An 11,956-nucleotide genomic window follows, 5' to 3' on the forward strand; every position below is an offset into this window, starting at 1 on the left:
CACCACTGCACTCCAGCCTGGGCAACGGAGGCAGACGCTATGGCACACACCTGTAGTTCCAGCTACCTGGGAGGCTGAGGCAGGAGAAGCGCATTAACCCTGGAGGCAGAGCTTACAGTGAGCCAAAATCATGCCACCGCACTGCAGCTTGGATGACAGAGTGAGACTCTGGCTCAAACACACAGTCACTGAAGGCACCTGTTACTCAGGACTACGCCAAGGATAGTCATAGTTACGATTGTTATAACAAGAGGCATGTGATCAGCTCTGGCCTCCAGGATGCAGAATGCCTGAGTGCCTGGTGCCGCCTGTGGACATAGGCTGATAAGGGCCACCCCTCCAATCCCCCTTTCTACTTCCTCCGGCAGGTGCTCAGTCAAACCAGGTAGGCATATGGTAGGTGCGCCTGACAGGAAAAACCTGACTTGGGCATCCCCTGACAATGACCCTGTGTGGCAGGCACACTTGACTGTGTGTTCCGAGCGGAGGAATACAGAAGCAGCCAACCTGGAGATCCATTCCTTATCTATGAGGACATCTGAGCCCCACCCCATTCCCATGGGACACTGGCCATGTAGCGGTATAGGGGACCGAGGCCATTTGTTTTGGGTTAAATGAAGGTTACTAGGTGGAGGTGGTTAGGGGAAGGTGTGAAATGGAAATGCTATGTATGGCCGGGCGCGGTGGCTCACACATGCAATCCCAGCACTTTGGGAAGCTGAGGTGGCTGGATCACGAGGTCAGGAGTACAAGACCAGCCTGGCCAAGATGCTGAGACCCCATCCCTACTAAAAATACAAAAATTAGCTGGGCATGGTGGTAGGCGCCTGTAATCCCAGCTACTCAGGAGGCTGAGGCAGGAGAATTGCTTGTACCTGGGAGGCAGAGATTGCAGTGAGCCGAGATCAGGCCACTGCACTCCAGCCTGGAAGACAGCAAGATTCCGTCTCAGGGAGAAAGAAAAAAGAAAGAAAGAAAAAGCTATATAAAATACATGCTTTTACAAGTAGTTGCAGTTCTTCTGCTCAGCCGGCCGCCACTGGACTCTCCGCCAGATGTAAGCCCCCAGCAGAACACTGCATCTTCTTTGCTACCTCGTCTTTGGCCCCTTGAGCCTGGTGCTGTCTGCACTGGAGTCAGTAGGGGTCCTGCACAACAGAAGGCAGATGCCCGGGGCTTTGCTACGCAACGTCTGATCCTGGATCAGTGACATCAGCACCTCCCAGGAGCTTGTCAGCAGTGCAGCATCGCGGGCCCCACCCGACCCATGCAGAAACCCGGTGTAAACGTGGAAAGTTGGGCGATTTGAGTGCAGTTTGAAAAGCACTGCCCTGCTCTGCTTTCTTCTAGCTGTCCAGGTCCCCAGCCTCAGCTGGTGGCAGGTATGAGAAGCTGAAGGGCACAGCAAAGGCTCCTGTCTCAGGAGGTTTGCACTTGGCACACTGGCACCTCTATCCCCAAAGGCTTCTGCAGCGGTAGTTCAGGAAACACGGTTAGGGGCATGGGATTTCAAAGCCAGCCTCCCTTGGACTCAAAACTCAGATTGGACATTTCCCAGCTGTGTGATCTTGGGCCTCGTTAACCTTTCTGTGCCTGGGTTAAATGAAGTAATGCAGATAATGTTTTTAGAATGGTGCCGGGCACAGAACCATCAATACTCCATAAGCTGCAGCTAATAATGCTAATAATTAGAACTATCTGTTCTATCTCATCACGAGAGGGCAGGGAGCTGGCTCTGGTCACAGTGGCTCTGAGATTCATAGTTTTTCCTACTTCTCCTGCCAGCTCAGGTAAGTTCCTCCCTACAGTCATACAAGGTTTGTCATGCTTCAAACACATGGCAGGTAACACTCTACCTTCACTCTCAAGCATCACCTTGTGGCCTCAGGACATTCACATAAGCAGCTGGTGTTCCATCCCCCAGGTGTGAACACTGAGGCCCCAATGGGGGAAACGACCTGCCAGCTTGAATCAGATGTAGAGAACCAGGCAACGCCAAAAAACGGGAATAATAATATGAGCCTGTCCCTTGATGGGCTATTACAGAAGAACTGCAAGGATCCACTGGGCGCCTGCGGCAAGTGTTCTAGAAGTGGGCCCTGCTGTTTCCCTCCATAGCTCTCAACACACTTGCAATCAAGAAGGTTTGCTACTGCCATAGGATTCACATCAGGGTATGCTGGGTCCCCAGCCCAAGGGCAGAGGAAACCCAAAACATTTAACAAAAAGACTGCAAAGGAGAGGCGCTAATGATGGGCCCCTGGCTCCAGTAAGATGTGAAGGAGGCAGGGATGGGGGCAGGAGGGCTTGTACAGTGCCTCAGTGCTCCCAGCTTCAGATAGGGTGTAGCTGAGCATTCTCCCTGGGCTGGGGGCATCAGTAGTGGGGGCCAGGCCTCACCCTCCTCAGAAGGCAGGTGGGCTCTCACTCCCACAGCCTGCCTCCTTCACACTAACACACACATACGCACTGGATTCTGACACATTTGTGATATCTGCCATCATCATTCACACCTCTCTCCCCTCCTTCCCCTCCCTCCCTCCCTCCCTCCCTCTCTCCTTTCTTCTTTTTTTAAAGACAGTGTCTACACTCTGTCTCCCAGGCTGGAGTGTACTGACGCCATCACAGCTCACTGCAGCCTTGATCTCCTGGGCTCAAGCGATCCTCCCACCTCAGCCTCCCAAAGTGCCTGAGTAGCTGGGACTACAGGAGTGCATCGCCACAACTCACCTCCCTTATACGTTTTTTATTTTTTGGAAAGATGGGGTCTAGCTTGTTGTCCAGGCTAGTCTCGAACTCCTAGACTCAAGTGATCCTTCCGCCTCAGACTCCCAAAGCGCCGTGATTACAGGCATGAGTCATTGTGCCAGGCCACTCACACCTATTTCTCATAAGGGTAAGTTGAGGTTGATTGCAGCTGACTACTCCTCCCCCAATCCCCCACTCACACCCTACTGGCTGATGCACCCTGCTTGGCAGACTCCTGGGTCCCTCCCCTTGGACTCTGAGACAGGCCAAGGGGGCCTGGACCCTCTCTGACCCCACCAGTCCCAAGACGCCACAGCTGGTGGGCGGAGGACAAGGGGATTCTCCCCTGGGGCCAGTGGCCATGGATTGACCTCGAGTGAACCCTGCTAGGGCCCCAAACCCAGGGCCTACCTAGCCCCTGTTCCTCTGGCGTGGGGAAGGGGGTGCCCTGCTCCCCTCACTCCCCTTTTTGGCAGGGCTCACGATTATTCCCCAACCGGGGCGCATCCACAAACCTGGGCTCCTTGGCGCTCACCACCACAATGTTGAAGTACAAAGTTGCTTCCACTCACTGAGCACTCAGTACGCGCTAGGCACAGCACAGGTGCCCATGGGAGTAGACATCAGCCCGATCGCACAGCTGAGCTTCAGAGACCTCAAGCCCCTGCTCAGGCCCACACAGCGCTCAAGGTGCTAGGATGCCTGCTTAACAGACGGCGGAACTGAGACCCAGAGGGGTCAAGTCTGCGGCAGAAGCAGACCCTGGAGGCCTCCGGGTTTTGGACCTCCTCTGCCCCATTGTCCCTGATTAGCCCGCAGGCGAGCCACGGCCTATGCCGAAGGAAGAACGTGCCTGGAGGAGACCCCGTTCGTTTCCGGGGTTCGGATTCCCCGGGCTGGGCCCGGCTAAACCCCTCGGGCCGCCCAGGCACTGGACCCCAAGCCCCAGAGCCCCCTCGCGCGCTCACTTTGGGCTTGTCGAAGGCGGGTGTCTGGGCCATGATCCCTCGTGCGCGCCGGTGCTGATCCCTCCGCCGACGCTCGGTGGGTCTCTGCGGGCTCGTGGGCCACTCAACTTTCCCTGGGGCCCCCGGTGGCCCGGCTGCCACGCTTTTCTTAACCGGGCTGGGCCCCGCCTCCTGCCCGCCCCCCTCCGCTCCCGGGGCCCGCCCCCCGCCCCGCCCTTGCACTGGAGCCCCCGCCCCGCCGGCCCGGGTCGCGCATTTCCTGGAATGCTGGAGCCGGCGTCCTCGCCAGCCGACCCGAAAACTCCGGCCCCGCGCGGCCCAACCAGACCCACCTGTGGGAGCTGCCTTACCCCCGGGTCTTCCAGCAACTTGCAAGCGTCCCCCTGCAGCCTGGGCGCTGCGGCGCGCCAGGCCCGAGCTGGAAGCGGGGACCCCGGGGGCGTCGCAAGCCTCCAGGGGCGTGCGTTCCACCGGATAGACGGGCGCTCGTCGCAGAAGCGCACAACATAGTTATATAGTAAGGGAGCTTTCGAGGGGGGCCAGCCGTGGCCTGCAGAAACTGCAGGAGTTCACCAGGGGTGGGTGGGGGTGGAGAGGACATTCTGCGTGAGACTCCAGGGAGCTGGGAGTGAAAGGAGGCGAGGAAGGCTGGAGCACCGAGGGAGGGAGAACACAGACGAGCCCCCATCTGGGCATTCGCCTTTAAGAAACCCGCCCAGGCGCAGCCGGAGACCTGTGCAGAATGTTCACACCGGCGCGATAACAGGAACTTTGGAAACACCCCCAAATGCCCCTCCACGGACGAGTGGGCAAATAAACCGGAATATTCACACCATGAAACGTTAGACCGCAGTGAAACGGAATGAACAGCCATACAACAACGGAAACGTTTCAGCCAGACAACAAGAGAAACAATGTCTCAAAAACAACGTTGAGTGAAAAAACTCAGATGCAGAAAACCGCATACAACGGTGCATCTTTTAGAATGTGTAATGCAAAACCAAAAGTTGCATGTTTAGACACATGCATCGGTGGAAAAAGTTTCACGCAAGGGAGACATGAGCATAGATACAAGAAGAGTGGTTACCTCAGGTGAAAGGGGAAGGAGCTGGGAGGAGGTGAGGACGGTGGGAAAGAACACCCGGCTATAGGTTATGTATTTATTTATTTATTGAGACGGAGTTTCGCCAGGCTGAAGTGAAGTGGAGCGATCTGGACACACTGCAACCTCCGTCCCCCGCCCCTGTTTCAAGCGGTTTTCCTGTCTCAGCCTCCCAAGTAGCTGGGATTGCAGGTGCGTGCCACCACGCCCGGCTAATTTTTGTATTTTTAGTAGAGACGGGGTTTCACCATGTTGGCCAGGCTGGTCTTGAACTCCTGACCTCAAATGATCCACCTACCTTGGCCTCCCAAAGTTCTGGGATTACAGGCATGAGCCACTGTGCCTGGCCTCCTGCCTTTTTCTTGAAAGGCAGTGGCTCCCTTTTTCACCAGCCCCAGAGTACCACACTACCCTTTGCTGCTTTCCTTAAACTCTCCTCTCTAGGTTCAGTTTCCCCAGAAGCAGACCCTGAGACAAAGATTTGAATGCAAGTAGTTTATTTGGGAAGAGGAAACATGGAAGGGTGTGGGTGCAGAAATAAGACAGGAAAGTGGAGGCCAGGTGCGGTGGCTCATGCCTGTGATCCCAGCACTTTGGGAGGCCGAGGCAGGTGGATTAAACTCCCTTACTATATAACAGGAGTTTGAGGCCAGCCTGGCCAATATGGTGAAACCCTGTCACTACTAAAAATACAAAAATTAGCAGGGCGTGGGGGTGCACGCCTGTAATCCCAGCTACTCCGGAGGCTGAGGAAGGAAAATCACTTGAACCCAGGAGGCAGAGGTTGTGGTGAGCTGAGATTGCACCATGGCACTCCAGCCTGGGTGACAGAGCAAGACTCCGTCTCAAAAAAATAAAAAAACAACAAAAGAAACATGAGCAGGTCACCACCCTGGGCACCTGGAGCTCCATGCCTGGGTGGATGGAGATGATGAGTATGTCACAGCCTTAACCCAACTGAGGAGCGAGGAAGCTGGGGGATCTATCTGCCCCCTCCCCTCTGGCAATGCTTCCAGGACATTAACTTCCTGGCACTCTTAGTTTGTTCAGCATAACTGGCTGAGCTTGCTCGCATGGCTAGAAAATACCCGCAGCAATGAGAGAGGGGCTCAGGTATTAGCAATAAGTGGTTATTGCCATGTAGAGGTGACGTCGAGGGCATACGGGTAGCTACACCAGCCCACACCTTTGTAAATAACTCCCAATTTAAACCCTCTTCAATTACGCAGTTTGAGTGTGGCACCTAGTTCCTGCCATGACCCCAAATGATACAGGCTAGCCTTGAGCTTCTTCGCAGCAATACACAGCGGACCAGCAACTACAGAAAGCTTGAGAGGGGCTGGAGAGAGACATTCATTATCCACACAGCATGCCACTCCTGTGAGAAGACAACAGAGATGGAGCACGTTTGAGAATGTCTCTCCACCTCTCATGTAGTCCTCCTGAAAAATCTAGTTCAATATCTATTTCAGCTAGGGCGTAGTGGCTGACGCCTGTCATCCCAGCACTCTGGGAGGCCGAGGTGGGTGGATCACCTGAGGTCAGGAGTTCAAGAACAGCTTGGTCAACATGGTACAACCCTGCCTGTACTAAAAATACAAAAATTAGCTGGGCGTGGTGATGCACACCTGTAATTCCAGTTACTCGGGAGGCTGAGGCAGGAGAATCATTTGAACCTGGTAGGCAGAGGTTGCAGTGAGCTAAGACACACCACAGCACTCCAGCCTGGGTGACAGAGTGAGACTCCCTTGGGCTCTGGGGTCTTCCTCTGTGAAACTTTGAGCAAGGGGTTGAGAAATCAAGAGTTGCAAACTCAGGCTGGGTGCAATGGTTCATGCCTGTAATCCCAGCACTTTGGGAGGCCGAGGCAGGTGGACCCGCTGAGCCCAGGAATTCAAGACCAGGACAATATGGTGAAACCCTGTCTACCAAAAATACAAAAATCAGCCAGTCTCATAACTCGGTCTCAAAATAAATAAATTGAAATATTTAAAAATACATAGAATCTAAACAAAAAAAATTTAAGTTTTTGTAAAAACCACATAGAATCTAAACAAAATTTTTAAAAAGTTAAAAAAAAGTTTCAAATACAAATGATCAAGGTCAGGTGCAGTGGCACGCCTGCAATCCAGCACTTTGGGAGGCCAAGGCAGGTGGCTAGATTGAGGCCAAGATCAAATGTAAATGATCACTTACAGCTCTGTGGCTTCAGGGCAAGTTTTTATTTCTTTTTATTTCTTTTTTTTTTTTTTTTTCACTGCAACGTCTGCCTCCCGGGTTCAAGCGATTCTCCTGCCTCAGCCTCTCGAGTAGATGGGATTACAGGCATGTGCTACTGTACCCAACTAATTTTTATATTTTTAGTAGAGACAGGGTTTCACCATGTTGGCCAGGCTGGTCTCGAACTCCTGACCTCAAGTGATCCACCTGCCTTGGCCTCCTAAAGTGCTGGAATTACAGGCATGAGCCACCGCACCTGGCCCCAACACTTTTCTGAAAGTGCTACAGCATCTGCCACGGAGATATCTGTGCATGCCCACAGGCAGCCGTGGGGTCATAAGCTTCCTTCAGCTTCATTATCTTGTTTGTGCAGGCCAGACGTGCCTGAACCCACGACAGCTTGCCAGAAGAGTGGCTTGCATCACTTCCACATAACCTGTTCCCCCTCCCCCACACTGGGACCAGCTGGGATTGAGGGGTGGGGGGTCAGGCTGGGGAAGGCTCATGGAGGTGGCATTTGCAACCTGCCCCTCTCCTGCCAACCTCTACTACCACACTGAAAGGATCAGGGGGACATCACTAAATTGAGGACTTGGGTAGAGAAGGAAGAAGAGTGTCCTGTCAGCCTTCAAAGGTTGTTCAGAGCTCTTGGTGCAGGAAGGCCCTGTTAGAAAACTCCAAGAGCTCAGGAGGGCCTTGGGCACAAAAGCTCAGAGTTGTCCTCAAGAAGCGACTGCATGGCAGTTATATCAGATGCATATTGCAATAATAATAAAAACCCTTACACACATCTACAAGCCTTATCCACACTTCAGAGATCCCAACATTTCTGAACAAAATAATACCAAAACCCATTCAGTAGCAAAAACCTAATCTGAATAGATATATGAATACTCACATATTGTTTTCTGCAGAAATATTAATGTGTTCCATTATGGGATGCTAAGCCAGATCCCACCACCCACTAGTGTGTTAAATAAGTCATGTGCTTTCCAAAACCCCAAAACTCCCCAAATTCCAAAATGCATCAGGATCCTGAGACATTGGAGTTTCAGTTAAGGAGTTGTGACCTGTGTGGCTTACTCCATGACAGGCACCATTCTAAGTGCTCTGCATCTGTTAACTCAATCCTTATAATGACCTGACAGAGTAGAACTTACTGTTATTCTTTCAATTTTACAGATGAGGAAACTGAGGCAGAGGCAAAGTGACTTGTCCAAACACACATACCTAATGAATGCTGGAACTGAAACTTCCAGAGCCTGGTTCCAGAGCCTACTCTCTGAACCATTTTGCCATCTATTTCTCTTAAAAGGGCTGGTGAGGTGGGCCTGGAGGTTGGGGGTTGTGGTAAACAACATGAGATAACCATTTTATGCTGTGTGTGTGCTATGGTTCGGATGTGGTTTGTCTCCTCCAAAACACATGTAGAAATTTGGTTCCCAGTGAAATGGTATTGGGAGGTGGGGCCTTGAAGAGGGGATTAGGTCATTAGGAGGGATTAATGCCTTTGTCACAGGAGTGGGTTAATTCTCATAGGAGTGGGTTAGTTATTGAGAGCAGGTCATTACAATAGTGAGTTTGGCTGCCTCAGCTTTCTCTTCCACTCACCCTACGATGCCTTCTGCCATGTTACAACACAGCACAAGGCCCTCCCCAGAAGCTGACCAGATGCAGCCACCCTATCTTGGACTTCCCAACCTCCAGAACTGTGGGAAACAAACTCCTTTTGTCAATTACCCAGTCTCAGGGGTTCTATGATAGCAACAGAAAGGGGAGTAATTGTGTAACACGTGCGTGCCCAGGTGGGTGTGTGAGAGCTAATCCTGTTGGTACGGTTGTTCTGTAAGGTGACTAACCATTGGGAATTGTCCTGGGACTCTTGCTTTCAGCACTGAAAACTCTGTATTTCAATAAACTCCTCACACATGGTAAACCAGGATGGTTTGATCACTCTAATTCTTGGCCTCTTTTGCTATGAGCAACATGAGGATCACAACCCACTCAGGAAGGAGGCGGATGTTGTAGTGAGTCAAGATCACGCCACTGCATTCCAGCCTGGATGACAGACTAAGAATCTGTCTCAAAAAAAGAAAAAGAAGGAAAATGAAAGAGTTGGAGAGGAACTGGAAAGTCCCCCTTAATTCTCAGCCAGCGTTTACTGAGCGTGCCCCTGGGCCAGGTCCCAGGCTAGGTGCTGGGGACACGTGGTGAGGAAGGCCTGGCCCCTCTGAGAGACACCCACAGGCCAGGGACAGTTGCTTTCTGACCTCGCAGGTATGGGGCTGGCTCTCACCCTGCCCATGGTGGCAGGTGTCCACCCAGCCTTCAAAGCAAGAGGAGGGAGGAAGAAGTGCATGCCCGTTTGAGAGTTACTTTATGAGGACAAACAGGTCCATCACCTTGGTTGACATCAGCAAAGAAGCATCAGCCAAAGCCTTAAGGTGACCCCAAAGGACTGGGGTGCAGGTGGGGGGTCGGGTTGAGACAGGCTCAGCCTGTATAGAGGAGGAGAAAGCTTCTGTCAAGGCCCCAGCTCGCAAAGATGAAGCTACTGCTTGATGATGCTGTCTCCAGGGCCAGAGTTCTTCCTCCAATCCCATGCTATCTGTAGTCCTCTCCTGCTGCGTGGGAAGTGCAGTCATTAGACTCATTTTCCAGGTGACAGACCTCTGCCTCAGGGCTCAGAAAACCTCCTCTTGGGGTTCCAGATGAGTCTTCCAGGATGGAGGACGGGAAGCAGGCCATCGAGGACTCTGGTAAGAAATGAGGCTTCTGGCCGAGCATAGTGGCTCACGTTTGTAATCCCAGCACTTTGGAAGGCTGAGGCAGGTAGATCACTTGAGGTCAGGAGTTCCAGACCAACCTGGCCAACATGGTGAAATCCCGTGTCTACTAAAAATACAAAAATTATCCAGGAGTGGTGAAGTGTGCCTGTAGTCCCAGCTACTTGGGAAGCTGAGGCAAGAGAATCGCTTGAACCCAGAAGGTGGAGGTTGTAGTGAGCTGAGATTGCATCACTGCATTCTAGCCTGGGTGACAGAGGGAGATTCTCTCAAAAAAAGAAAGAAAGAAAGAAAGAAATGAGTTTTCCCTGACTGAGCCTGGGAAGCTGGAGTTCATTCATTCATTTGTTCATTCATTCTGGCTGATCCCCAGTTCTGGCAGTTCCTATCTGCGTGACCCTGGCAGCTCACTTCAGCCCTCTGAGCCTAAGATTCTATGTACCAGCCACTGCTCAGTCTACTGAGGGTACAGAAGGAACTAGACAGTCATGGCCTCCAGCCTCACGACACAGATAATGGGGTGGGGCAGGGGCAGCTAACTTGTTCTGGAGGCTTCCTGTAAGAAACAGTGCTTGAGTGGAGGTGGACAAAATGAGGCGCTGTTGAACATGTTCATCTGGTGTGGGTGAGGTAGGGATTTCATGCTGGGGAGAGACAGAAGTGGATGGAGCAAACTTACTGTGAAAGTCACAAGCTTAAGCCTTAGAGCCCCTCCCTTGCCAGGCGCCTTCCAGGGGCTTAGGAGGGGCTGAGAAATGCATACTCAGGCATCACATGTTTTAGTAGTATTTGCCAACGTAAGATGTTTTAGCTGTAATTTATCAAGAATGCTGCCTACTTCCCTCCAGCTTCCCTCTGTCACACTTCCCCTCCTTTTGGGTACTGCCCAAGTGGTTCTGGTATTTTGGGGGATCTAGCTAAGGAGAAGTTGTCACGGAATGCTGACATGGATGAAAATAACCAAAGTCAAAATATACCACTACAAAAAGGGTGTAATAGATGGCATCAGTTCAAAAAGGTTTTAAGATTAGTTATGAAGGAAACATAACAAGCCAGAAATCTTACAGCTCTGATATGAAAGAAACTTGACAGAGGTTCTTCTACATTTGACAGCAATCCTAGAATGTTATGACCCTACAGTAGTCCCCCCTTATCCTCGAGGGACACATTTCAAGACCCTCAATGGGTGCCTGAAACTGGATAGTATGGAATCCTATTTAGACTATGTTTTTTTTTTGTTCTGATAACCAAGACAACTACTAAGTTGACTAATGGGCAGGTAGTGACGATGCTGGACAAAGGGACGATTCACGCCCCCGGTGGGACAGGGTGGGGTGGAGTGGGGCACTGCCAAACTTCATCACGATACTCAGATCAGCATGCAATGTAGAACTTAACGAATTGTTGATTTCTGGAATTTTCCCTTTAATATCTTCAGACTCTGGTTGACCATGGGCAACTGAAACCTCAGGAAACAAAACCTTGCACAAGACGGGGTTACTGTGCTGGTGATAAGTTGTGAAGCTGAGAGAAACTTTAACTATAAAATATGTGGGACCATAAAAAATGTGGGGCTTGCGCCTGTAATCCCAGCATTTTGGGAGGCCAAGGTGGGAGGATGGCTTGAGGCCAGGAGTTCAAGACCAATCTGGGCAACATAGTGAGACTCCGTCTCTACAAAATCTTAAAATATTAGTTGGGTGTGGAGACGCATGCTTGGAGTCCTGGTTACTTGGGAGGCTGAGGCAGAGGGATCCCTTGTGCCCAGGAGTTTGAGGCTGCAGTGCACAAAGATCAGACAACTGTACTCCTGCCTGGGCAATGGAGCAAGACCTTGTCTTAAAAAAAAAATATGGGGGCTGGGTGTGGTGGCTCACACCTGTAATCCCAGCACTTTGAGGCCGAGGTGGGCAGATCGTTTGAGGCCAGGAGTTTGAGACCAGCCTGGCCAACATGGTGAAACCCCATCTCAACTAAAATTGCAGAAGTTCTCCAGGCAAGATGGCACACCTGTAGCCCCAGCTACTCAGGAGGCTGAGGCAGGAGAATCGTTTGAACCCAGGAGTTGGAGGTTGCAGTGAGCCAAGATTGCACTGCTATAGTCCAGGAACAGAGCAAGACTCTGTCTCAAA

The 11,956-nt window shown here is 51.7% G+C and overlaps 1 protein-coding gene and 1 long non-coding RNA gene across 12 annotated transcripts in view; both read right to left on the minus strand.

The window, feature by feature from the left end:
- The window catches only part of ADA (adenosine deaminase), a 118,906-nt gene that overhangs the window by 30,822 nt on the left and 76,128 nt on the right, over nt 1-11,956 (minus strand). For 3 of the 11 annotated variants that reach the window (XM_017541178.2, XM_017541175.2, XM_017541172.2), the window contains exon 1: nt 3,717-3,892. The exons of 6 other annotated variants lie outside the window; for them this stretch is intronic. In XM_017541178.2, the coding sequence (XP_017396667.1) occupies nt 3,717-3,749 (33 nt within the window). In that variant the 5' untranslated portion in view covers nt 3,750-3,892. Of the gene's footprint in view, nt 1-3,716; nt 3,893-11,956 lie in introns of those variants that run through there. 2 more of the 11 variants (XM_017541177.2, XM_017541173.2) reach the window with 2 other exon arrangements.
- LOC108312996 overlaps nt 9,387-11,956 on the minus strand; it is a 16,684-nt gene continuing 14,114 nt past the window's right edge. Inside the window, exon 3 of the long non-coding RNA XR_001828889.2 lies at nt 9,387-9,662. This is a non-coding gene — a long non-coding RNA (uncharacterized LOC108312996). The remainder of the gene's footprint in view (nt 9,663-11,956) is intronic.

This window comes from Cebus imitator, unplaced genomic scaffold, assembly GCF_001604975.1.
Source record: "Cebus imitator isolate Cc_AM_T3 unplaced genomic scaffold, Cebus_imitator-1.0 Scaffold132, whole genome shotgun sequence".
Classification (NCBI taxonomy): domain Eukaryota; kingdom Metazoa; phylum Chordata; class Mammalia; order Primates; family Cebidae; genus Cebus; species Cebus imitator.